The sequence below is a fragment of the Podarcis cretensis genome (genome assembly GCF_951804945.1).
Source record: "Podarcis cretensis genome assembly, chromosome: 5".
NCBI lineage: Eukaryota > Metazoa > Chordata > Lepidosauria > Squamata > Lacertidae > Podarcis > Podarcis cretensis.
The window spans coordinates 2,209,007-2,236,587 of NC_137174.1; the positions used below are offsets into that span (position 1 = coordinate 2,209,007).

Sequence of the window (27,581 nt, forward strand, 5' to 3'; positions counted from 1 at the left end):
ATACTCATCGCTAAGTATTGGAAGCCACAAGATCTACCCACCCGGGAAGAATGGCAGATGAAGTTGATGGACTATATGGAACTGGCGGAAATGACTGGCAGAATCCGAGACCAGGGAGAAGAGTCGGTGGAAGAAGACTGGAAAAAGTTTAAAGATTATTTACAGAAATATTGTAAAATTAATGAGCTTTAGAAAAATGGTGGAATGAAGTTATATGGCTTTGGCAGAAATGTTATAAGGAACTAGGTACAGATAGATTGTTAATGTATTAAAGGGAAAAAACAAGGTTAGAATATGTTAAGATTAATTACAGGACAGAAAACAGAGGAAGATGGAAAGGAATTGCTGAAACAGTTAATTGAAGTGGAATACAAAAAGGGAGGTGTGAGGAAGTCAATGAAACAAGTGAATGAAAGCTAAGGTTGAAAATATTGGAAGTGTTTTTAATTGTTCTTGTTTTGTTTTGCTAATTCAATGTTTTATGTAGTGTTTTTGTTTCTGTTTTTGTATTGTATTATATTGATTTGCTTAATTCTTTTTCTTTCTTTTTGTAATCTTTAAACTCTTAATAAATAGTATTTTAAAAAAACGAAAAAACAAATGCAAAACCTTAAATGCCTTGGAACAGCCCCGTGCAGTGGCTTCATCCAAGAGCGGCGGGGGACGACGAGCTGTTCTTTCTTTTTGCTTTCCAATGTCTTTCTTCTCAGTAAAAAGGCCGGCCTGGCCCTCGTGGCCCCGAGAAGCAAGTTTGAGAGCCGCCGCGCGGGCCAGTCGGCATTCGGGGAGCAGCTGGAGATGCCCGCCACGGCCCGCCTTCCCACGTGCGCCCTCCCGGCGGCTCTCCGCCTCCCGCGCCTCGACGGAGCCTCCCCGGGGCGGCAGGGGCGGAGCGGGCAGGCCCCGCCCGGCGGCTGCCTTCGCTTTCGTTTCCTCGAGGCGGCGAGGCGCTGCCCGGAGCGCGACCATGTCGGACCCGGCGGTGTTCGGCTTCCTGGCGAAGCTGCTGTGCGCGCAGGGGGGCCGCCTAGAGCGAGCCGCGCTGGGGCAGCAGCTGGAGCTCCCCGAGGAGCAGCTGCGCCAGATCCTGGAGGAGGCGGGCCAGGAGAGGTTTCTGGTGCGCGCGGAAGGAGCCGCCACTTGGGTGCTGGCCGTCTCCCCGCTGCGCCTCTGCGTGCGCAAGGAGTGTCCCGGCTGCCCGCAGCTCCACCTCTGCAAGCTCAACCTCAAGGGCCGCTGCCGGGTCAGGTGAGGGGTCGGGGGGGGGGCTCCCATGGTCACGCGCCAGACCCGGGGAAGGGAAAGGGGCCCTCGAGGGAGCAGCCGAGCAGGCGGGGCCCCTGACTCCCATCCGAGGAGCCCACACAACACAAAGCACGCTTGCGGGATGGAGGTTTTAGTTTGGTTTTTTATCTTCTCTTTTGGAAATGCACATCCAGGCCCCCCATAAGTTCTTTGGGGGCCTCCAAGAGAGTGGACCCCTAAGCTATAGCTTGTTTAGCATATGCGTAAATCCGGCACTGGCCATACCAGATGCCTGACGGGTCTCTTGCTTTATTTAAAACGCTTATTGTCTTAACAATAAATAAAGGTGGTTTGGGGTAGGAGTTGGGAGGCCAGATCCCCACCCAGCTGTGCGGCTCAGTCTCACCTGCTGTTATTATTAAAATTTATATGCCCCCCTTCACCCAACGATCACAGGGTGGTTGTGAGGAGGCAGAGGACCAAGCACATCATCTGAAACTCCTTGGAGGAAAAGGTGGGGTGTATGGGCGTAGCCGGGGGGGGGCGCAGGGGGGCAGAATCAAATCTGAGGTTCTGCCTGCCTAACAAAAGCCTGCCCCCCCCCCCAAACAAAAATCCTGGCTATGCCCCTGGTGAGATGTAAATGCAATAAATGATTAAATCCAAGTGCTTTGGATTCCACTGTTACTAAGAGTTAATCCTATACTTAAATCTCAGAAAGTTAAAAGTGCTTAACTCTCTCCCCCCCCATGGTGTTCTTCTTTCTAACCGTTTGTGTTTCTTTAAAATATTAAATATCTTCTGTAGATAATGAGAGCCAACAGTGCTATAATGATGAGATGAAGCCACCCACAAGTTAAGGGATTTTAGCATCTTACTAAAATCCAAGGGTTTTGGAAGTGCTTCCAGTAAATGCCTTTCTGGAACTAGATTAAAATGGGGGTCAAATGCTCTTGACAATACTTGAGTTGCAACTTGTAATGTTTATCCATACCCACTCAGAAACAATCCTCTATCCTGAAAAATAATGCCATGCCGTGGCCACTAATCAGTTGTGCGGTACAGTATAAGGTGCTTTATAAATCAAAGTGTTTGGGCTATTTAGTTTAGCCCTGAGGGTGGAAGACTGATGCTGACTAGGCAAAATAAGATGGCATGCACACATTACATTTAAAGTACTGTGTTTATGTGAAGATTCGAGGCCATCAAATCTAATGCACACCTCAAATTTCAAAACCTTGAAACCAAAAAAGTATTTGCTGGCGCCATCAAATCTAAAGTGTACCCTAATTTTCATGATATAATTTGGCCACAAACGGTACGCATTACATTCGAGTCAATACGGTATCCAGGGAACTCTCAGAGCTACAGTTCCCAACACCCATAGCAACCATAATTCCCAGGATTCTTTGTGTGGGAGGCAGGTGCTTTTAATGTCTAGTGTGGATGGAAATATGTCTTAAATTGTAAAATCAAGCCTGTTTTCAAACAGAGTTTGTGGCTGGACATGTACTCTGCTTTGGCACTCCTGCATATAATACTTTATTTAACATTCAAAATAGTATTTATAGTATTTAACATTCAAAATAGTGATACAGTGATACCTCGGGTTACAGACGCTTCAGGTTACATACACTTCAGGTTACAAACTCCACTAACCCAGAAATAGTACCTCGGGTTAAGAACTTTGCTTCAGGATAAGAACAGAAATCGTGCTCCGGCGGCGTGGCAGCAGCGGGAGGCCCCATTAGCTAAAGTGGTGCTTCAGTTTAAGAACAGTTTCAGGTTAAGAACAGACCCCCGGAACGAATTAAGTACTTAACCCGAGGTACCACTGTAATTAAGTTTATAAAATGGCTACCTTCATCTGAATGGAAACTTGGTGAGGAACCACCCATGTAGCTTCTGTGAGGGTCTGGTGATTCATCATTTGTGAATCCTGCTGCCCCCAAGTCACGTGAGAAGCGAAACTGAAGGCAAACGGACCTAACAGGAAGGAACAGAAGGGCAGAGTCTACAGGTGTTAAGTTGCTAGGGAGCTGCTGTGTTTGGCTTAAGTTTCGATTCTCATGTGAGCCGGACTGGGAAAGGTGGAGCCTAATCTGTGCTGGAAACTAACCAAGCCTTTTAAGTACAAAGGAAGGCAGATCAGAGAAGGAACATGTCCGACGCCGTTGTGTGCAGTTTCATCACAAAGATCCTTTGCTCTAAAGGAGGGGGCTTGGGCTTCAGTGAGCTCCCCTCGCTCTCGGGGCTGTCTGAGCACCAGCTAGAGGAGATCCTGCAGGATGCAGGGAAGGAAAGGTTTCTGGTTGTCCCCCGGGACTCCTTGCGCCAGGTGCTGGCTGTGTCCCCCGTGCGGCTCTGCCTGAGGAACAGTTGTGGGGGGTGCCAAAACCTCCATATCTGCAAGAACTACACCAAGGGCAGATGCTTCAGGCCAGCTTGTGGCAGATGGTGAGTGTGAAGGAATGAGAGAATCTGTTGTTATGGCACAATGATAAACTGAATAGCAGGGAAAGCAGCATCTTACAAAGGGAAAGCTTGTGGCTTGGTCTGTCAGTCCCCCTCCTTGCTCGCCACAAACACAAATGTGCCTAGGCAAACTGATTTGTGACAAGAAAATCCTCCAACTTTGAGGATACACCAAATTGCTGACTTTTTTTTTACTGAGTGAACTCTGGCTTCTCAGAAGTACTACTAGTAAACTCTATATGAATTGTATTTAGATAATTTTGCCCTGAAGCAGAAAGGAATGTCCAGTCCTTCGGCACCAGTGTCAGATTTTTTTTCCTTTTTCTTTCTTTTTATTTGAAAACAATTAATTTTATACAGTCTTAACATCAGAAGGTTTTACAATGATAATAACCCAAATACAGTCAAGAGCATATCTCATATATTTTCAGTAAGTAATGGGTATGGGGGGAGGGAGGAATTGGGGTGCATCTGGAAAACTGTTAAGGATATATATGTGACTTAAGAGGTTAAAATGACGGGGTCTAAAGAAGGAGAATAGTATTAATGAAGAGCAAAACAAAGGATTTTGTGAAGAATTTGGTACTACTGAAAACAGTGTCAGATTTTCTAGTGTCAGCATTGCATGGGATTCCAAATACAGTTTCAAATTCTTATGTGCTTCCAGCAACAGATGTTTAGCTGTCTGGGTGACTACTAGGTAACAACTGTTTTTTCCCCACTTGTATTTTTTCATGAGTGCAACTCAAAGGCACAAACTACACAAGCCCTTGTAGTCAGTGTTAATGAATTTTTCCTCATTTTTTCTGAGGTAGAGATTTTGTGTGACTCATAATATTGTTGGTCCAGGGTTGATTTGCTTTGTACAAAAGCCTTTTCATTATTATTTTTTACCTATATAACCAGTCCTGCAAGGAAGATTTCATGAGTCTCCCTCTGCTGATCCATCCAAGCAATGTTATACATTCTATTGTCCTAAAGAAGCACTGGGAAATCCTCCCCACTTCCTTAATTTAAGACTAGAATGAGAAAAAACACAACATAGCCTGAGGGGTTGAAAGACAAAGCAGAGAGATCATGCAGTTAAACCATGGCTGGTGAACCTGTGACCCAGATGTTGTTGGACTCCAAGTCCCATCAGCCCCAGCAAGCATGGTCAATAGTCAGGGATGGTAGGAACTGGAGTCTGAAAACATTCTGTAAAATCACAGGCTTCCCATACCTGATCTAAACAGTCAGGTATGGCAACTCTAAAACAAGTCGTCCCTTGATACAGTGTGAAGAAGGTGGTTTTTTAAAGTCTGAGCTGTTTGCTTGTGCTTTTAAATACCATCGTCACTAATCTCTTGGGTTGTTCTTGTAAAGTATCCTGTCAGTCAGACTTTGACCTCGGTTCCTCAGAATAAACACTGAGCAGAATTTGTTTCTAGGAGCAAAAATTCAGCTCCTGGATTGTTTGGGCCTTGAATCAGATTCCAAAAGGAGAACCAAGAGTAGACTCAATGGATTGGAATCTGCCAGAAATAATGCATTAGGTGCAGACACTGAAATGGTACCTTAAGCTGAAATCTCACAGCATGAGAATTGGAAGGTGTTCAGTGCGATTACTATTTTACCAGTCTTATCAGTGTGGTGACTGATGTGTGTATCTAGGAGGAGGATTTGCATTTTGGAGCAACCTTGAGCAATGCTGTGCAATGCTGACCACACAGTGGTGAAGAGCAGGCTCTTCCCTCCCCACAGCAATAGACCCCCCAGGCAGGGCTTTGCCTTCAGCTGCAAGAGTGAGTGGCAACTATTCATGTAAACGAGGGACACGGTTGTGGCACAAGCTAAGCATTCTCTCTGCCATTATTGATGTTTGCCATGCTGAGGATCTTCAAATGTTTTACCTCACCTTGGCATTTTGTTTCTTGGTCACTTTAAAGTAGGGAATCTGTGGCCTTTAAGATGCCTTTTTCCACAACTCCCATCGTTCCTGACTATTGGTCAAGCTTGCTGGGGCTGTTGGGAGTCCAAAAATATCTACAGGCCAAAATTTTCCCATCCTTGGTGTAGAGTATGCAAGAATTTGGAAAATGTGTTCAATAGAACAGAATAGATAATACAATTTTTTTAATAGTACATTATTTCAAGGAACTCAGGTTATTGTACAAATTCAGGATTTGTAGCCTACAAAAAAGTGAAGGGTCCTTGGAATATATAGGCTCTCACTCCACATGCATATTCCCAGGTATTTCTGATACCTTGATTATTATTTTTCTCCTTTTACTTTTATCCCAGGGCATGCAAGTATTCTCATGAAGTTTTTTCAGAGGCTAACCGAAAAGTCCTGAAGGCTCATGAACTTTCTGGGCTCAATGAGAATGAACTGCGTGTTCTCCTCCTCCAAAATGATCATTTTCTCTGGCCTGATGTAAGTTATGAAAATACTGTAACATCACCTAGATGTTTGTTTGCCCTCTTCTATAGGTTGCCTTTTTAACTGGTTAAGGTGAGGAAACAGAATGGATGATGACAAGAAATTTTTGTAGAATTTCTGCATTATGAAGTTAGATGAGACAGGGTTAGCCACATTTGTTTAATCGCGTTTCTGTCCCACTCATGTGTCAAGAACCTTCACTACAAAATATGTGCATGTGTAACATGGTCAAAATTCATTGACACAGGTCACACATTACTTATAAGCATAAGAAGAGCCTTCTAGATCAGGCCATCTAGTCTACCATCCTGTTTTCATGGTGGCCAAGCAGATGCTTATGGGAAACCTGGAAGAAGGACTTCAGCCAAACCGCTTTCTCCTCACCTGCGATTCTCAGCACCTGGAGGAACGCTGCCCCTGACAGAAGAGGCAAAGCAGAGCCATCGTGGCTCGCGGCCCTTGCTAGCCTCATCCTCTGTGGATCTGTCTAATCCTCTCTTAAAGTTATGCCACTCCCAGGCTTGTTTTTGTTTGTTACCATGGTGTGTGTTTTTATATTGAAAACCACCATGCGGTCCTCAGAAGGACAGTGTAGAAATTTAAATTTAAAAGTAAGTAAAAGCCTTCCAAGTTGCTGGCCTCACTGCTTCTTGTAGGACCAAATTCCCCTGTTAACTATATCCTTCACTTCCTTTTGTTTGTCCTAAATCTTCAAACATTCAGAGATTTTGGGCATTGATGAGTTTTAGTGTTATGAGAGAAGGAGAAAAGCCTCTGTGTCCTCTCTGTCCATACCAGGCAACATTTTATGCACCTCTGTTGTGTCTCCTCTTTACTCTCCTTTACACTGAAAAGGCCCAAGTGGAGTCTCTCCATCCTGTTGATCATTTTAATCGTCCTTTTCTGAAACTTTTCCTGGTTTATTTTTTGTGACTCAGCAAGATCATAACATTTCTTTCAGGGAAAAAATCAGATGGCCCAAATATCCAAACATAGAATATTTTGCCATAATTTGTGGAAATAACTAACAGCATGTTCACAGCAGACAGTAAAAAAATCTCCACTGTCTTCAGTGCCCCTTGAAGAGGGTACTCTATGTAGGCACATGTAGGCACACCCAAGAGAGGCGAAGGCCGAGTCCTCAGCCACAAGCTGTATTCTCTCCCTCCGGAATTTTGAAGAGGCCTCCTCTTGCTGCTACTACAGTTTGGGTTTGTAATCAAATTGCAGACTCTGCCACATGCCTTCTTCCTTATGTGGAGTTTCTGTTGCCTGATTAATTGCTTGAACACTTTTTCCATAGGAAGAAGGGAACTCCAAATGCAAAATTGGCATGTTGAAGAGAAGAGTTCAGCTGATCTGCAATTAACTTTTTTCAAATATCACCCTGTGCTCTCCCTGCTATATATTCTGTAATATCACTGGATGCTACCTACTAGGGCTGGGTGATATATCAATATATCGCCCCAAACCAGTTTGAAGTTCATATCACCATACTGGTTTCAGAATTTTCGACCTGGCAGTTCATCGCAAATCATGGTGTGTAGGTGTGCTATGCAAAAACCATCCCACGGGAAAAACTGAAGCCAACCAATGCCTCTACATAACTCCATCCATACTTCAGACATCGTGATATATCAGTATAGCACAATATTACCTGGTGATATATCGTGTATGTCTGGGTATATTGCCCAGGACCGGTATGAGGAGCAGACCACAGTGTCAGCTTCACTCAGTGGTATATCGCTGGTGAAACCACCACTGCTGAGTCCCTTTGCTAGCGACTTGCTCCAGCGAGTGTTGCTAGCAGAGGGACTCATGAGAGGTGGCGGTTTTACAAGCAATATATCGCTGAGTGAAACTGCCATCCCACTCTGTCCTCATACCATGCAGAGGGAGAAAAAAGTGCACCGGCGAGGCGCCAATACAGCTTGTTCCTCCCTCTGCATCTTTAATCTGCTCGTCTGAGGAGAGTGTGGTTGCCGCTCCCCTCAGCCGAACAGTTAAAGGCTCACCGAGCCCGACACTGCCTCCCGCACAAGTGGGGGGAGCAGCGGGGATGGCTCGGCTGGGGATACAGAGCCCTCCCCGTCCCTGGCAGAGCCGCAAAAAGGAGCCCCGTTGCTCTCCCCACAAAGGGGGGGGGGAGCACAGGGGATGACTCAGCTGGGGATCAGGAGCCCTCCCTTGCCCCACCTAAGCCGTACAAACAAGCTGTGTTGTCCCACAGCCCACTAGGCACTGAGGTGAAACAGCCTCAGCTCCTGCGGTGAGGGCTGTGGCAATTTCACCCAGCGCCTTGCAGGCTGAGGCCAATGCAGCTTGTTTTTTCAACATTGCAGCATATCGTCAGACCACAATGTTTGGCTGGCGTTGAAAAGCTGAAATGGCCCAGCCCTAATACTGTGATGCTGACAACCAGATATCTCCCGGCCCTACTGTCTACACATTTTTAAAATATATCTTTGCAACATAAGTAGGAAGTCTTCAGCTTCTGTATGTGATACAGCTGCTAAGGATATTACCAAAACTGGTGTATTTGTCCACATTACCTGCAATTCAGACCAGTGCAGTATTAATTGAAATTCTTGTGTGTTTCTTACTTTCACTTCCTGTTTCCAGGTATGCAATTTCTACAATAAAGGGGATGGGAATTGTGCCCAGCAAGATAATTGCACAAAGCTTCACATTTGCCGGTATTTCCTGAGAGGGGAATGTAGGTTTCCTAAGTGCAAGAGGTCTCACAACCTTTTGCAACCAAATGCTCTGAAGCTGTTGCTCGAAGGAGGAGTGGATGATCAAGTGGCCTGGAACATCCAGACAATCTGCGAACACAAAACTGCTGTACTATCCAGAGAACTGGGTCCTCGCAAGGGTGAGCGGTTTATAGGAAGGGGCTTGTGGGCATCATGTACTGCTTGCATCACTCTGGCGTGTGAAAGGACCTCATTTCTCCTCATCATTTGAAGACCTTTCCCATTCTTTTAGGTAATTTTGCAAGACCTGCATCAAGTGGAGAAAAATCAAGTGCAGGAAATCCGAGAGAAGCCAGACTTGAACAAGCAACTAGTATACCTAATCTCATGGACCTCAACCTCGGCCCTGACCAAGGTGAACCAATTTACTTTCTTAGCAAAGGATCCAGGTTGATTGAATTAGGCCTAAGGTAGAATATCTGCATTCTCATGGCAAGATACAGGGATGAGCTTTAGCCCCAATATGCAGTATGAGTCCCCTTTTAAACTTACATTGATCAATTACCAACTACATTTTTCAGCAGTTGCCAGAAATTTGGGTAACGCTGATGTTTTCATAGGTATGTGCCAATAAATTTGGGGAATGGCAGAATATACAGTGGTACCTCAATTTTTGAGTGTCTCGGAAGCCAAACGTTTCAGTTTTTGAATGCCAAAAACCCAGAAGTACAGCCGTACTTCAGAAGTCGAACAGAATTCATTCCGGAAGTCCGTTCGACTTCCAAAATGTTTGGGAACCAAGGTGCGGCTTCTGATTGGCTGCAGGAAGCTCCTGCAGTCAGTCAGAATCTATGGAAGCGGCATTGGACATTCGGGTTCCAAAGAATGTTTGCAAACTGGAACACTCACTTCCGGGTTTGTGGCATTCAGGAGCCAAAACTTTCGAGATCCAAGGTATGACTATAATGGCTTCCATTTTCGAACGCACCTCGGAAGTCAAATGGTCTTCTAGAACAGATTACATTCGAGAACCGGGGTACAGTGGTACCTTGGGTTAAGAACTTAATTCATTCTGGAGGTCTGTTCTTAACTTGGAACTGTTTTTAACCTGAAGCACCACTTTAGCTAATGGTGCCTCCCGCTGCCGCCACACGATTTCTGTTCTCATCCTGAAGCAAAGTTCTTAGCCCAAGGTAACATTTCTGTGTTAGCAGAGTCTGTAACTTGAAGCATATGTAACCCGAGGTCCCATTGTACCACTGTAATATATCCCAGAAACAGTGCAGATTGCATACACAAACTGCCACAGCATGTTACAGTGCTGAGTGCTACTGCTCCAATTTTGTCAGACAGCCATTGTAATGGGTTTGGCTGCACAAATAAATAATATTTGACAGCCATGCTTTGCTCTACTTTAATCTTTTCCACCAACCCCATCCAGCATTCTATGAGTCCTCAGTTCTCCCCCGCATAATGGTGGTAGTGGTGGGTTCTCAAAGCCTGCCGATGTGTCCCTGTTACATGTGGATGGTCCTATTCTGGACTGGTAAGCAGTTACATATGACTACTGCTGCTGCCACCACATATTTGGTATATATCTTTCTCACACACACAATAAACTACTTCTGTTGCATGTGAACTGACCCAGACCCTGCAGCCCTCCTTTTGTACCTCCTTGGCGAGAGATCTGGAGGGCAGTAATATGAGACGGGCCTCCTTGTGGAATGCCTTGCCTGGCACCTTCGTTGCATATCTTTAGGCGCCAGGCAAAAACACTCCTCTTCTCCTGACCTTTGGCTAATTAAACAATCTGTGGCTTTTAAACTCTGTGTGGCGAGGGGTGGGTATTGTTTTTGTTTGTTATTATGGTTTGTATTTTTGTGCTTTTATATAGTAAACTGCTCTGTGATCTTCGGGTGAAGGGCAGTATATAATTTTAAAATTTATTAATAATACCATAGAATCAGAGAGTTGGAAGAGACCACAAGGGCCATCGAGTCCAACCCCCTGCCAAGCAGGAAACACCATCAGAGCACTCCTGACATATGGTTGTCAAGCCTCTGCTTAAAGACCTCCAAAGAAGGAGACTCCACCACACTCCTTGGCAGCAAATTCCACTGTCGAACAGCTCTTACTGTCAGGAAGTTCTTCCTAATGTTTAGGTGGAATCTTCTTTCTTGTAGTTTGGATCCATTGCTCCGTGTCCGCTTCTCTGGAGCAACAACTTATATCAGTTTTATAACAATGTAGCAGCTGTTGTTGCCTCTCAAAGAATTATTTAAATTAGTTTGATGCTGATTTAATTCTATTTTGGATCCCTCACTCACCCAACCCCAACACAGTTCCCAGGGAGGGGGGGGGGAGAAAAACGTGCCCCTGCTGCCACACCCACTTCAGGTAAGATTGTGGTGGATCACACTTTGTCAGTCTTAAAATTAGGAACAATGCATTGTGCCTTGTAGCATAATTTAGGGTTGATTCCCTGTACTCCTAATTTGTATTAGCCTTATCCTGAACTGACAGTGTTGCTGGCTGCTCTTTGTCGATGTTAATGTGGCTTTTTCAAAAATTGAAATTTTTTATTCAGAATTTTTATAAAATACATATAACAATAAACTAAGAAATCCAAACAAGGTATAGCGGTGAGTATAGTTGCCTTCCAAGCAAGGCACATATTTATACCTCTTTGCATGTTTTATCACATGATTCTTCTTAAGCAAGGTTTACTAAAGATTATGTTCCTTTATTTCTCCCTCCGTCCATCTTTTACAGGTGTCAAAGCCACCCCTTGTACTAAACCACCTCAGAATGCAGAGAAGGAGAAAAGTGATGAGATATGTCTTTTCTATGTCTGGCGGTTCTGCAAAAATAAAAGTAAGTCCCAACAGACAAGTCCAAGGCCAGTTTTCCATTTAGGCCTTCCCCAGGAGTAATATGCTTTAATTTGCTTGGCCAACTTTGCTTACATTGCTTCCACCTCCCCATTTGCCCACTCAAGAAATGGCCTTGGGTGCAGCAGCAGAATCCAGTGTATCAGAACGAGGGGTGAGGGTGTCAAAGAAACTGGAATGCTGGGACGGAGAGGGGGCTGGAGCTCTCTGCTCCCCCAACCATCACATTTGATGGTCATATTATTTGTCTGATGAAAGGATATGCCAGGTACAGTGGGGCCTCGCAAGACGAAAAGAATCCGTTCCACGAGTCTCTTCGTCTAGCGGTTTTTTCGTATTGCGAAGCAAGCCCATTGACGGCTTAGCGCTTTTAGCAGCTTAGCGGCTTAGAAAAAGGGGGGGGGGAGGGAAAAAAAGTCGGAAAAACTCGCAAGACATTTTCGTCTTGCAAAGCAAGCCCATAGGGAAATTCGTCTTGCGAAGCACCTCCAAATCGGAAAACCCTTTCGTCTAGCGGGTTTTTCATCTTGCGAGGCATTCGTCTTGCGGGGCACCACTGTATTGATTTGTAAATGTTGTTGGCATCTGTCTGCCTCAAGGCTCAGTGGAGTGTTCACCGGGGGGGTTAAGTCACACCGCTGTGTTAGCAGCACTGAAGTGACCTCCCTGGGGTGTAAGCCTGGGCTGCCCACCCTATTTTTTATTTTTATCTTAATTGAGTAGTGATGCAGCCATTGAACGAGTGACCGGGTGCTGTTACGGGCTATTCGGTAGAAGCTTAACCTGAGCAAGGCTGCCAATGGCAGGCTGCCTTAGGAATGAGCAGTCCGTGTTTTTGCTTGTCATGGATGAGATCAGCCTCCTGAAGCGGCTGCTTCCTGGCCCTGCCTTGCTGCCTGATCTTCAGTGGCAGCGGGGACTAGGAGCACCTCTTTACCAGCTCTGGTTGTAGTGCATCTTCTCAGATAAGAATCTGTCTAACTACCCTCCTTGGAATCCTCCTGCTAGATTACTGTGATCTGTGTGAGATGGAAGGAGCATATAGCCCAAAGTTTAAGTCACTTGTTTGCTTTTGAGTCTTGACTCAAGTCTTGCTTCCAGTTCAGGACAGTGGTGCCTTGTCATTCAGACCATGAATGTTCTTTGACTATGCTCTGATACTCTGCCCTGTTCCCTGAGAAGGGGGGGGGGGGAGGCTCTGCTTGATGTTCTCTTATTTCCTCAAATGAAACGGCAGGAGTTTCTATATAGTGGCATCCACACTGTGGCATTTCTTACAAAAATAAACAAGGGTTGGATCTGTGTCCAGACCTTCTGCTCTGCACCAGTTCACGTGCTCATTTGTAAGTCTGCTGTCCTGTTTCCACATCAATGTCAAAATGTCAGTGTCAAAAATAAGAAGACATATAAATTCCCTTTTTTTACAAAATACATTTTGTACGCATTTACTATAAAATAAATGTATATGCATCTTAGCCTATAATACACATTTTGATACTTTTTTCATAATATGTTACAATCAAAAATGGTTTGTTTGTTTATGCTAAACAAAAGCATTAAAAAGAAAGTGAAAATACGTTCTCTTTTGCAGATAAATCTTAGCTTGTCCCCCACAGAGAAAGGTGAACCCCCCCAGCTCTCGCCTGGGAACTTCCCTTGCTCCCCCCATCCTCCCCCGCCCCGGGGGAGAGCTTCTCTTCCCTCTTCTGTCACAGGTCCTTCATCAACTTTCCATCTCCTTCATTTCTGTGTGCTGTGTCTTGTGATCGATTATGGGGGGGGGGGGGGGCTTACCTGGCTAAAATACCCAGTATTTTATTCAATTTGTCACCCCTGCTCTTGGGTATACATTTGCTGATTCTGCTTGTTTGCTCATATGTTTCTCTCTTTTTAGCATAATTTGGCTTTTTATGGCTTTTAATAGCAGCTGTGTTAGCCACTTTCAGCATTTTGTTAAGGAAGATATAAAACATACCATGTTTTACAGACATGCAGAAGTTGGACTCTGATTAGTTTTGTTTTATCACCTTGCATATCAGTTGAAGCAACCTGTGACTCACTTTTGTTTGTTCTCTTTGCAGCTAACTGTAACATGATTCATTACGATATGCCTTATCGATGGCAGGTACAGACTGCAAATGGTTGGAAGGATTTGCCCCGAAGAGAGGAAATAGAAAAAGCGTATTCTGACCCAAGTATTACCAGGTATAAAGCTGGTCTTGGTATTCCACAGATATGTGCAGACACCTGCCAGTCAGCTGGTCCCACAGACATGCTTAAGCTGAGTGGGCAGTTGCTGCAATGAAGGAGGAGTGGTCGGAGGGCTTGCCTGGAAACACTTCCCACCCACCCCCAAAAAAGGGGGTGGGATGAAGAGAAAAAGAGTCTCTCGCTGAGGGTGAGTGGCTTGGAAGGAAGCTATCTACAGTGAGGGGGGAAAGTATTTGATCCCCTGCTAAATTTGCCCGTTTGCCCTCTGACGAAGAAATGACCAGTCCATAATTTGAATGGTAGGTTTATTGTAGCTGAGAGACAGAATAACAACAGGAAAACCCCCGGAAACCCAGACGACAAAAGTCAGAGATTGATGTGCATTATAATGAGTGAAATAAGTATTTGATCCCTTTGCAAAAGATGACTTAGTACTTGGTGGCAAAACCCTGACAAAGGTCAGACGTTTCTGTGGCCACCAGGTTTGCACACATCTCAGGAGGTATTTTGTCCCACTCCTTTTTGCAGATCCTATCCAAGTCAGTAAGATTTCGAGGCTGATGTGTAGCTACTCTAACCTTCAGCTCCCTCCACAGCTTTTCGATGGGATTTAGGTCTGGAGACTGGCTAGGCCACTCCAGGACCTTAATATGCTTCTTCTTGAGCCACTCCTTTGTTGCCTTGGCCATTTGTTTTGGGTCATTGTCATGCTGGAATACCCATCCTCGACCCATTTTCAATGCCCTGGCTGAGGGAAGGAGGTGCTCACCCAAGATTTGATGATACATGGTCCCGTCCATCATCGCTTCAATGCGGTGAAGGTGTCCTGTCCCCTTAGCAGAAAAACACTCCCCCCCCCAAAGCGTAATATGTCCCCCTCCATGCTTGACGGTGGGGGTGGTGTTCTTGGGGTCGTAGGCAGCATTCCTCCTTCAAACACGGCAAGTTGAGTTGATGCCAAAGAGCTCGATTTTGGTCTCATCTGACCACAACACTTTCACCCAGTTATCCTCTGGGTCATTCAGATGTGCATTGACAAACTGCAGACGGGCCTGGACATGTGCTGTCTTGAGCAAGGGGACCTTGCGGGCTCTGCAAGATCTCAGTCCTTCGTGGCGTAGTGTGTTACCAGCTGTTTTCATGGTGAATATGGTCCCAGTTGGCCTGAGATCATTGACAAGTTCCCCCCATGTAGTTCTGGGCTGCTTCATCACTGTTCTCCTGATCATTGCAACTCCACGAGATGAGATCTTGCATGGAGCCTCAGACCGAGGGAGGTTGACAGTTATTTTGTGTTTCTTCCATTTGCTAATTATTGCACCACCTTCTCACCCAGCTGCTTGGCAATAGTCTTGTAGCCCAGTCCAGCCTTGTGCAGGTCTACAGTCTTGTCCCTGACATCCTTGGACAGCTCTTTGGGCTTGGTCATGGTGGCTACTTTGGAATCTGCTGGATTGATTGCTTCTGTTGAGAGGTGTCTTTTGTACAGGTACTGTATGTAACGAGCTGGGATTACAGCTAAGACTGTACAGCTAAGACTGTACCTCCCTTACAGCAGGGGCTTCTAATCTCAGCTCTTTACATACAGTGAAGATACCAGGTAGCCTGACATCTGGCTGGTTGATAGGGGATCAAATACTTATTTCACTCATTATAATGCACATCAATCTCTGACTTTTGTCTTCTGGGTTTCCGGGGGTTTTCCTGTTGTAATTCTGTCTCTCAGCTACAATAAACCTACCATTCAAATTATGGACTGGTCATTTCTTCGTCAGAGGGCAAACGGGCAAATTTAGATCAAATACTTTCCCCCCTCACTGTACCAGCTCTCTCAAAGTTCTCTTTCCCCTCCCCAGTTCATGAACAGATGGAATGAAGCCTTGGGGAAATGTTCGTTAGTGCTTGCTTGATAAAACCTGTTGGGAGGGTGTGACCAAGAGTGGGAAATGTGAGAGCTGACTAATATGTACAGGTTGGGCCCCCGTTAGGAATCCTAGTGTAGGAGAATAGGAGGAAGCTTCCTCTACTGTAGTGTCATTGCACGAGGCTGCAGAGCTTGTAGGAGAGAATCTTGTTACTTTGAGAAAAGGCACTTTTTGCTTTAAGAAACCACAGGGGTCCAGTGACGGGGCAAAGTTGGAAGACCAGCTACTTGCCTTGGGGGACATTGTTGCAGTATGTGCTATGAACCCACATACCGTATTTTTCGCTCTACAAGACGCACCAGACCATAAGACGCACCTAGTTTTTGGAGGAGGAAAACAAGAAAAAAAATATTCTGAATCTCAGAAGCCAGAACAGCAAGAGGGATCACTGCACAGTGAAAGCAGCAATCCCTCTTGCTGTTCTGGCTTGTGGGATAGCTGCGCAGCCTGCATTCGCTCCATAAGACGCACACACATTTCCCCTTACTTTTTAGGAGGGAAAAAGTGAGTCTTATAGAGCAAAAAATACGGTACTACAGAGAAGTTTAGGAACTTTTGCTGGAATTAAGACGTGTTTGTTATGAATATGTGTTAACCCCTAACCTTAATGCCCACAAGAACATCTCACACCAAAGGAATAAAGAAAGCTTGATTTATTATATGAAATAGCAGTGACAGAATATATAAATGCTGCTAAAGACTGAAAAATTACAATTTAAGCAGGCAGCAACTCCTACAATACCCACCCCTTGTTATGAAAAGTGAAAGATTATTTTAAAAAGCCTACAGAAACGTAGGTGTGTCGGTTTTGCTAGCAGGACCCATGCTAAGAGCAAGAAATGGAAAGGGAAGAATATACCTGTCCTTAAGGCAGAGTGGGTGGGTGCTGTTCTTGAGAGTACTGAGAAAAAGAGAGTTCTTCTCTTCGGAGCTGGAATAGGAGCTAAAATAGCTACTGGCTACAGGAAAGTTTTAGTAATATTTTTAGCTAATGCCTTTTAATAGGGAAGGGAGGGGCTTTCAAATGAGTCAATTCTGCTCATTTTTCACCTTGTCCATCTCCATCTTGCAAATTAAGAGTTTGGAAGAACTCTTAATTTCTTAAGGAGAAAATGACTAAAACTGGCCATCTTGTTTGCTTCCCACTCTGGTGTTTTGCTTTAAGGTGAAAAACTGTGATCTTAGTAAATGATTAACTGAGCTTTGTCATCTTTTTGTGTGTTCCTTGCCTTTGTCTTGATAGCCTCCTGTTCAAGTGGGAGGTTGTACTTGGGAAATTAATTTGCATGGCACGAGGCATTTCCTGAATGTTGTGAACTGTGCTGAGATCTATGAGTATAGGGCAGTACACAAACTTAATAAATAATATAATGCCTTTAGGATAGTTTTGAGAACAGGCTGGTACCAGGGTTCAAAAATGGTTCAACGTGGAGGGTCTCCTGTCTTAGAATTAATGTCAACCGTCTCGTTTTGCCATGGCCTAATAAACCACAGAAATAAGTTCAGATTCACACCTTCTTGTTCACAAAATAACTTATTCAGAACATTCCCAGTCCTAATGATCAGGAAATAAAGAGCATATCCCCATGGGCTTTCCTTCGTCTTCTCCATGCCAGTTCCATCATGGCAGAAAACTTGGGTGTTAGAAGGTATGATGATAATATATATTGGAAGATCATTAATTGTCTAATTAGAATGTGCAGTATTGTATCTGTAAAGTTGGTACCCATTTACAATTAGACATGTTCCCTCTTTCACATTCGCATAGTATTTCAGATCCAGAATACATCGATTTCAGCACCATGACCACTTCTATGTCCCGTGTTCGACGTCTGTCCACCCCATCATCTGTCACCAAACCTCCTAAGTTTGTAATGACAACAAAGTGGCTTTGGTACTGGAAGAATGACCTGGGCCAGTGGACTGAATATGGGACACAGGTCAGTATGAATTCTGTTTGTCTCTGGTATTGTGCAGAATGCCTGCTGCCAGGGTCTCTGGACCTCTTCAGACATTACTTCTTGGAGAGAAATCTCAAGCCCATTAAGAGTCTCCAGTTTTTGCAAACGGTGAAGACAAATTGTGTCGCTTAAGAACATAAGAGTCTTTTGGAAAATATACTTTTTATGGGTGGCTGGAAAAAGCAAAGCTCTTGTGGTGTAAATAGTCTTTTGCCTGCTATCCAGCTGCATCTGTGTTAATGGGTGGGAGGCAGAGGCCTGAGGGCTGGATGTGCTCCTCCTGGCCTCTTCTTCTTGGGACTCTGCCCAGGCCTCACTGGTCTTGCTTTGCACATTCCTTGAGTGTCTTTGAATTCTGATAATCCTTCTTGCATTCCTTGATGGAGGATAGAGGGGTGGAGGGGTGGGGTACGTGTAGAAACTATTCTACTGTACAAAGGGAAAATTGAATCCTCCTGTTTGCTCACTCTTGCCTCTGACTCTCATCCACAAGTGGCATATAATGCCCAGAAAGAAATGCAGTTCTCTGGCTGAAACAGGTTCTCTACTCCTGATGTATTATAGAAATCATAGAATTGCAGAATTGCAGAGTTGGAAAGGGATGCTGAGAGTCATCTTGTCCAACCCCTGCAATGCAGGAATCTCAGCTGAAGCATCCCTGACAGATGGAGAACCAACCTCTGCTTAAAAACCTCCAAGGAAGGAGAGTCCACCATCTCTCATGGGAGTCTGTTCCACTGCTGAACAGCTCTTACTGTCAGAAAGTTCTTCCTGATGTTGAGTCAGTGTCTCCTTTTTTGTAATTTGAATGCATTGGTTTGAGTCCTACTCTGCAGAGCAGGTGAAAACAAGCCCGCTCCCTCCTCCATGTGACAGCCCTTTAGATATTTGAAGATGACTACCATATCTCCTCCCAGTCTCCTCTTTTCCAGGCTAAACATACCCAACTCCCTCAGTCATTCCTCATAAGGCTTGGCTTCCAAGTTCTAAAGTCAGTTTCAGTACTTTAATTTTCATTTGCACTAATGTGCATCCAGTAAGCTGTTTTAGCAGTGTTTGTATTTGCATGCCAGTGGTATTACATAAGCATTTCATTTTAAATTGGGAAAACACTTGGCTGTGCTGATCCTAATGACTTTCATGTCGCTTTACTTGTCACATTTCACATTTTTCCTTTACAGGGTGGACAACTCCAGGAATCCAGTTTATGTTCTGATGACCTGGAGAATTTATTTCTAGCAGTTCCAGAGGGCAGTCCCCAGTTCAAAGCTGGCTCCCAGCAATACGAGATCAGCTTTAAAGGTACTGTAACTACAATGGCCTGCAGTATATTCAAAGTTTCCCAGAATTCCATAGCATCTAAGAGACTAACTCCACCTTTGTATTCCATCGTAACATTTAATACTGACTATGAAAATACCCACTTAAAGCTTAGAAGTGATACACAAAGGAAGAATTGCAAGGGTGCATAGAGAATCTGCCATTCTGCTCTCAAATTCCCTTGGAGGTGTAAGACTTTTTAGTTGGCTTTTGGTGGCCAAAGAACAGCTGCTCTGCTTCACCCTTTCCTGTTAGAAAAACAGAAAGTTGGCTTGTGTTCTCTGACTTGCTGAATTAAAACATGTGTCCTCTTTTTCAAGATATGAAACAGAGAAACTTGCAGTATCAAACCCAGAGAGAGGTTCGGAGACGCCCCAAGTTTGTTTCCTCTGAGGATGTAAAGACAAAGAAGGGGTATAAAGTCAACGTTTTTATCATCTTTTGCTTTAAAAAGCAGACTATCCCGCGTATGAAATTATATCTATGCATGCTTATACCCCAAAGAGACTGAATAATTTCATTACACACTTTGGGAAAATGTGCTGTCTTGTTTTTAGTCCCCTTAGAATAATAGAATCATAGAATCTATGGTACCCTTATGCTACCATAGAGTGTTTGGCATGTGTGGTTTCTGACCATGGTGCCAGACGATGATTAGAGCCTAGTTTCTCAAACTAGGATTTGGTAAGATGTCCCTGGAATGAGACATGTGAGGTAAATAAAGAACCCTGGATGAGACAGGCTGCCCCCACACGACCACAAATCCTTGTGTGTTAGCATTGCACCTTCTCTCTCTCTCTCCTCTCTTTCTCTCGCTTTTCTTTCTCCCTCCCTCCATCCCTCCCTCCCTCCCTCCCTCCCTCAGCTGCTTGACATACAACACAACATTCAGTATGGGAAATTTCCTATATACAGTGGTACCTCTGGATGCGAATGGGATCGGTTCCAGAGGCCCGTTCGCATCCTGAAGCAAACGCAACCCGCATCTGCACGTGTGTGGCTCGCGATTCGCCGCTTCCGCGCATGCGCGTGACATTTTGAGCGTCTGCGTGTGCGTGAGCAGCAAAACCCGGAAGTAATGCGTTCTGTTACTTCTGGGTCACCGCAGAGCGTGACCTGAAAACACTCAACCCGAAGCTACTTCAGCCTGAGGTATGACTTGTACATGTATTGATGAGCAGGGAAATCACCTGCAGCTGAAGACAAAATGTATTACTTGTGATAAGTGAGTCCAGTGGTACCTCTGGATACTCAAACCTCTGGTTGCGTATCCTTCAGGATGTGAACGCGGCAAACCCGGAAGTATTTTTCCAGGTCTCACCCCACACGCATGCACAGAAGTGCTCTACTGTTCCTCACGCTTGCACAGAACAGGCACCTCTGGTTGCGAATTCCTCGGGATCCGACCGGAGCTCCGGAACGGATCCCGTGAGCAACTGGAGGTACCACTGTATTGTGAAAAAGAGCAATATACAAATCAAACATAACGTCAGCTGTCATGTTTACAGATAAAACAGTTTCTTATTGCAAGTGGCAGCAGCCATGAGGAGCTGCTGCATTTAGAGAAAAAGAAGCTGCAGTCAAATATGTTCTCTCTCTTCCCTCCAGCCACACAAATCAGGCTCCAGCGTCCACTCCATTCACAGACTATCCAAACACCTGGGATAAATCAGCACTACCTGCAATTGGGTACAAGGTAACTGATTTACTGCAGGAAAGGATATAATTTTTCTAGGCTGACACTTGTACATGTCATTAATGCCGTCTATGTCTAGAAAGAAGATAGTTACATTTTTCTTTAGTAAAATGACAAATGCAAACATACACACTTGTGGGATCTGAACTAACAGTGACTGACAAGGAGCAAGACCTTCAGGGTGAAGATTTCTGTCAGCTGATCGGTGGGTGGGAGACTGGGAACCACTGATATATTAAATGATATTGTGTATCACATTAGGATTTTGTATAATGTATAACTGTTTAATAATATAAATTTTTTTTTTAAATTGAAGGCAGTCAGTTTTCTCTGGGGCCATGGGAATACATTCAACACATTGTGATACCTTTCATTTTAGGCTGTTGAAGTCATCAAGACGTCTCCTGAATATACTAAGATTGAGACTCTTTTTCAAAAGACAATGAGCAATTATGCCATCGATAAACTAAAAAGAATTCAGAATCCGTCCCTTTGGCAAATCTTCCAATGGTTTGTTTCCATTTTCTCACATTATCCTAGTCAACAGTGCAAACCAGATGTTTGATTATTTACTGAAAAGCAGCATATGAGTTTTAAAGTATTCAACAATTTCTCTCCCACGTGGCTCATTCAAAATCTTCGTCTCTCAACTTGGGGAATTAAATTTTGAATGGCAAACAGCTGAGGGGCAAAGCTTAAAACTTTAACTGCTTCTGTTCTTTTTAACTACAACAGTCCAACTATAGTCAGGTTGTTCATGCACCTCAGGTGTACAACCTAGTTGGTGCTGATAACTTTGCCTGCATCATATGAAGTTTGGCATGGACTCTTAAATCTTAGCACCTTCAGCTTCTTGGGTTAAAAAAAAAAAGCTTTGAGGACAAAACTGGATAATTCACTAATCCTGGTTTTAGACATGGGCACACTGTAAACAACAAAACGTAAGTCACTTGCTTTAGAGTAAATGTAGTTCCAGTGCTGTGATTCCCTAGAAACAAGAAAAGCACAGAATATGGCATAGAATTCAGAATCTGTTTCCACAAACATTTGCCATTTCATTTCACGCAGTCTGACATCAGTGCATCCGTCATGTGAGGTTATTAGCACAATGCCTATCAAGGACGTCTCTGGGCTGACACTTTCCTAAGTCATGATGGGGATAATAATGCAGATGATAATAACAGTGCAGGGTGAGGGGTTGTAAACTGTACCATAAATGCTAATCTTTTCATATTGCTGGCAGAATGAAACACATGGGGGAGACATTTGTTGTGTAAAAAATAAATGGACAAAGTACTGTCTACTCTCATCGTGATAGCTCAGTACTGAGCTCTTATCTATGCTCAGCTGGGCTTCCTTGGTGCTTTCCATTTGTTCTGGTTATCTCCCCTACTAAACTGTTGAAGATGGCCCTGAGGAGTGATTACTGCTTGACTCATCTACCTTTCACAGAGAGACCAGGCCATTGATAGAAACTGGCCAGCTGTGCCAGCTGGAAACTCCCAGAGTGTTTAGGAATCCTTCAAATCTCATTTGATCCAAATTCATGGGGCAGATTTGGCCCATCACTCCAGCAGAGGGCAGTGGTTGCTGCCTGCCTAAACTTTAACAGGAAGTGTGAAACGTTTGTTTCATTCTAGGCAAAAAGAACAGATGAAGAAGAAAAATGGGGGAAAGACAGTGGATGAGAGACTTCTGTTCCATGGGACTAATCCTTCTAGCTTGGAGGCCATCTGCAGTGACAACTTTGATTGGAGAATCTGTGGAACCAATGGAACAGCCTTTGGAAAAGGTATGTAGAGTGTTAAATAAGATACCTGCAAGCTCATTGTAGAAGCCACCACCCCTGCTAAAAACTGAAATTAAAAAGCTTCAGGAGTTTCCAGGGAAGAGAGAGATAAACAAGGGTATTTCCCATTTGAAAGGATGTTTTTTAGATCAATGATGATTTCCCTTAGGGATCTGTTCCTGTCTGTGATGTGAAAGTTGAGGAAATTAAAATCTGAAAGAGCAGATTTTGGAGTTGTGATGGCCAGGTATGATTAAAAACCTGTCAGCGTACAGTTCACCCTCCACCCCAAAACCAAAGAGGAGAGTGATGTGAGTGCTGACTCCCTTTCATCAGTGGTGGCTGGGAGCCCTGTGACCTGTTCAGGTGGCATGGCAAAGCAGGTGGCTGAGCCATCCCTCTCCTGAGCCCTGGGCAGTGATCAGGAATGTTAGGACCTGTAGCTGAGCAACATCTGGCGCCACCTGGTGTGAAGTCCCATTGGTTTCAGAGGCACTTAGCACACACCAGTCTTTCTCACTGAAACAAGTGGGTTTTAAAAGTGCTTAAATTATGAGTTCAGTGTGCCCTATTGTTGGTTTTAAAATATGATAGGATATATTATTACATTACATTACATTACATTACATTACATTACATTATAATTTATACCCCACCTTTTCCCCTGACAGGGATTCTTAGTGGCTTACAGATAAAAATAAGAGCAGCTAAAAGCCTAGGGAGGGAAACAATTAAGCACTGAAAGATTTCTCTCTCCCCCCCCCCAATCTATTAAAACTATCCAAGTAATTACTATAAAAACAGCATAGCACCAGCCCTTCCTAGAAGAAGATTCAAATCCTGTAAGCTCTTACATAGGAGTAAGTTGCTCTGAGAAGACATGTAGAGTTGCACAAGTCAGGTTCCTGCCCAGAGACGTTTACACTCTAAAATGTAACAAGAGACAGTTGAGGGTTGTACTGTTCATCTTCTTTCCATCCAGCATACATGTTTCAGCCTTGGCCCAGCCATTGTTTGTCTGCCTCACCTCCTTGACATGGATGTTGTGAGGATGCAGTGGGAGAGCGTCCTGTTTTGGCACACTCAGTTCCTTGTGGAAAGGACAACATACTGATGTGATAAGTCACACTTTGTGATAAGCTGCCATTGTGGTGGAGAGAGGAGTGGTTCTTATCTCTGTTCAACCATGAGACTGATGAGCTGCCCTTCGGACAGCCATTGTTTAGTCTCCCAGCCTACATCAAAGGACTGGTGGTGTGAGGTGCCTTGAAACAAATGCAGGATTTAAACAAGAGAGTCACCTATGATCATAGTTTGATCTCATCCTCTATAAAATAAAATCAGTCAGATGCAGAACTAGAATAGTGGGCTGCACATGAGGCAAATCAGTTAATGGACCGTTCGCACTTAATATTCCAAAGGATACTTCCGGGAACTGTATGTTGGAAAGTGCCATAGTCTGTTCAAGGCTCTGACTGACACAGACTTGTTCTACCACCTCATGCAGGCCCTGAAAAAAGTGCCCAATAGGCAACCATGCTCTTATCAGTGCAGAATGACCACTATGTGGCACCTGTAGTAATGCCAGTTTCACCTCTAGAAGCCATTGAGTGGGCAGGTATGGGGTGAGGCGAGCTCATAGGTAGTCTAGTCCCAATTTGTTAAGGGCTTTATATACTAAGAGCAACACCTTGAACTTGGCCCAGTAGCAAAGTGGCCAGCAGTACAGATCTCTAAGCACAGGGCTTAGATGCTGACAAGGTCTCCTCCTACCAGCAGTTGTGCTGCTGCTTCTGCATCACGTCCATAGTCTTGCAGTAGCCAGTGAGCTACTGTGGCAGGTACATGGCTGTTAACCATTTGGATCCTCGCTACAACCGTGGAGTAAGTGTGACTGGCCGACCCCGGGTCCTTTAGTGCGCTTCCTGGATAAGTGAGAATTTCAACCTAGGCCAGCACAAAATCTGCTCATTCAGCCGCAGGATTGGGTTGGGTCTGTCAGCATATGGAGTTATGGAAGGGACTCACTCAGCACTTCATGCAGTGATTTCCCTCATATTAAAATATAGCACATAATGCTCAGATATTTTACTATACAGTTGCCATTGACCATGGACTGGCCCAGCTGACTAATTTCAACTAGTATTTTTATTCACTTTATTTAAAATGGGTGATAATCGAACATTAGTTGTAGTCGGAATAGACCCATGGAAACCAAAGCAATCAAATAACTTCATTGTTTTCATTCGTTGAGACAGAGCCATAGCTGGGTGATCTTGCACCACTGGCAGAACCATCCAGATTGCGCCCCCCAGCCAGGGACAAATTATCTCTTCTTTCCGCCTCTCCTCCAACCCCCCCTATTCAATTCACCCTCTATTTAAAACCTTTTCCTATGAAGCAATAATAAATATTTTTATTTATGGACATATTTTTGGCCGATTTTGCACCTCCATCCCTGGCGGGGACCCACATCACACACACCCTAGCTATAGCCCTGACTGGGAATGGATCTACTCTGAGTATGGCTTGGTTAGATACCACCTTATTTTATATACCATCTCAAACCATATCAAGGCAGCTTACAAATCTATTAATTCAATGTTAAAATACTCATTAAAATCTGGGGACTATTACTGCATGGAGTACCAAGTACTTCTAGTGTCTATGTTTTTAATTGCTCCACACAGGGAAAGCATTTGTCTAATTTCCTTTTGGTTTTAACTTTTCCCCAAAGACTTATCGAAAACGCTTGTGGTTTGAAATTTCTTCAGCTGCATGAAGTGTCAGCTGTCAAAACCTGTGTCAGCTCTGTTCACAGCACTCAGCTATATGTGTGTGGACTTGACGTTTTGAATCCCTGCCCCTTGCTTCTTCCTAGGAAGCTACTTTGCCAGAGATGCATCCTATTCCCACCACTACTGTCCACGGGATGCAAAGGTGAAAGCAATGTTTGTAGCTCAGGTTCTGGTCGGTGATTTTGTTGCGGGGAATGCAGCGTATACTCGTCCCCCAGAAAAATCCAGTGGCATGATCAACTGTTATGACAGCTGCGTGAATGATGTGGCAGACCCATCAATTTTTGTCATATTTGAGAAGCCTCAGATTTATCCTGCATATCTGATCTGTTACCGTGAAGACAGACCGTCAGGTTATGTAACCATAGCAAGAGGAACGACCTCCGGGAGGAGCACCACCCGGGTACATCTGCAGCAGCAGCAGCAGTACCAGTGGCTGCCTTCATCTCCGCCAGCTGCAACAAATTATGTCCCTCCCGTATCGGTTGCCACAGCCACAGCCACAGCCACAGCCACAGCCACAGCCACAGCCCGCACTGCAACTTTCACTCCCACATACCTCCCAAGACAGATGGCTGCCAACAACAACAAGAAAGAAGAAGAAAAGAAATGTGTTATATCATAGACAACTAGATGGCATTTTCATTGCGGTTATGTATAATGAACGTTCTGAAGTCTTGTTTTGTAATGAATCAGATTTTGGGGAAGCAATAGGTCTCTTCGGATAAGTAAGAAATGTTGAATCATTGCTGTAGGAAGACAGGAATCAGATAGTCAGTTTGTATCAAGTAGCAGTGTTAAATACACTGCATGAAGGTTTTACGGAAGCAATAGATCTATTCAGATAAGAAATGCTGAATCATTGCTCTTGAGGAAGATAGGAATTGGATATTCAGTTTTTATCAGTTGGCAGTGCTAAATGACACTGCATGGAAAAAAATGGATAACTGAATAGTCCATTATAGACGAAGCTGTAAAATTGCAGCATTTTTAATGTATCTTACTGGTTTCATATGTTAAATAAAAATAAGTTTAAAGCCATTGGAATGCTTAGATTTCAATGTCTTACGATCTTTTATGGATAAGGTTTCATATGTCAAATGTGGTAGGACACACTGATACATTATTTTCTGTCCTACTAGATTGATATTAATCTGCGTTGTACCAGGGATATATTCCGAATGGCTGTATCAAAAGATATTCCTGTGTACTATGGCACAGTACAACTTCCTGTCAAGCGTAAGACTTGGCTGGTTGTGATACTCTTTATTTCATTGGCCTAGCATATGCTGTGAAAATTAATAAGCGGTGTTGGATGGCAAAAGGTTTCTTCCCTTTAGTATTTTAGCTGAGCAATATTATTACGTGCCTTTGATTGATACACATAATTGTACATGAAAAATAGTTTCCTATTAATTAGCAGAGCAGAAGACTTTTGACATGAAACTTCTTGTCCAAAGGTGCTCAGCAACTTAGCTTCAGCGCACAACCCTGATAGGATGCATAAAAAAAGACTATACTTGGTTTTTGATTTTAATAAAATTACTTGAAATGTTATTGGTTTGTTATACAATTCTGTAACCCAGCACATCTGTGAGTGGTATAAATCTGTTTGCGGTTAGTGCGGAAAAGCCCGAACCTAGTAAAAACTGAGGCAGTGGGGTGGTGACAAATAAAAGAATGGAACACTGAATAAGATATAGTCCTGTTTTGAATTTCCATTCCACTCTTTCTCTACTTTAAAAAAAGGTGAGGATCTTAAAATTTCGGTTGGCCAGAACCAATGCTACATGAATAAGCTTTAGTCAGTGCCTCCCCATGACTATCTTTTCCATATCACAATAAGCTTGGGCCACCCCAAATCCTACATCTACACCTCCAGAGAGAGTGCCTTCTATAAAAAGGCCATTATAGCGTGTGGCCCAATGCTGCTTTCCGTGGTAGGTCATCGTCAACAAAAAATCAGAACCTTCCTCTGGAAAAGTTTAATGAGGGAGGAAATGACTTTACATCAGAGGCTACAGCTTTGTCCTTTCAGGAAAACACTAGCTTTATAGATGTACAACACATTAATGATAGGAGAGTCAAGGCTCAAATTAGGCCTTCATTCCTGAAGGGAGAATCTGTTTGCAGTAAAGGTAAAGGTAAAGGT

At 44.0% G+C, this 27,581-nt stretch overlaps 1 protein-coding gene across 2 annotated transcripts; it reads left to right on the top strand.

Annotated features, from left to right (window-relative positions):
• The first annotated feature begins 951 nt into the window (after positions 1–951).
• Positions 952–26,986, top strand: LOC307215674 (protein mono-ADP-ribosyltransferase PARP12-like). 2 transcript variants are annotated; one of them, XM_079975175.1, is made up of 13 exons: positions 952–1,248; positions 6,004–6,136; positions 8,765–9,017; positions 9,131–9,253; positions 11,611–11,712; positions 13,811–13,934; positions 17,634–17,805; positions 19,008–19,128; positions 19,467–19,560; positions 20,755–20,842; positions 21,222–21,352; positions 22,483–22,634; positions 25,513–26,986. In XM_079975175.1, exons 1-13 carry the CDS (start codon positions 968–970, stop codon positions 26,052–26,054), a joined length of 2,316 nt encoding a protein of 771 aa, XP_079831301.1. In that variant the 5' UTR covers positions 952–967; the 3' UTR covers positions 26,055–26,986. The 2 variants fall into 2 exon arrangements, with proteins under 2 accessions (XP_079831301.1, XP_079831300.1); XM_079975174.1 differs by lacking the exon at positions 952–1,248 and adding an exon at positions 3,239–3,702.
• Positions 26,987–27,581: the final 595 nt, after the last annotated feature.

Excerpts from the sequence above, each read along its gene's own strand:
- LOC307215674 (XM_079975174.1), top strand. The coding sequence starts at position 3,407 with ATGTCCGACGCCGTTGTGTGCAGTTTCATCACAAAGATCCTTTGCTCT. Across the intron at positions 3,703-6,003 it reads AGGCCAGCTTGTGGCAGATG|GGCATGCAAGTATTCTCATG; the intron begins GTGAGTGTGAAG and ends CTTTTATCCCAG. Across the intron at positions 22,635-25,512 it reads TGGAACAGCCTTTGGAAAAG|GAAGCTACTTTGCCAGAGAT; the intron begins GTATGTAGAGTG and ends GCTTCTTCCTAG.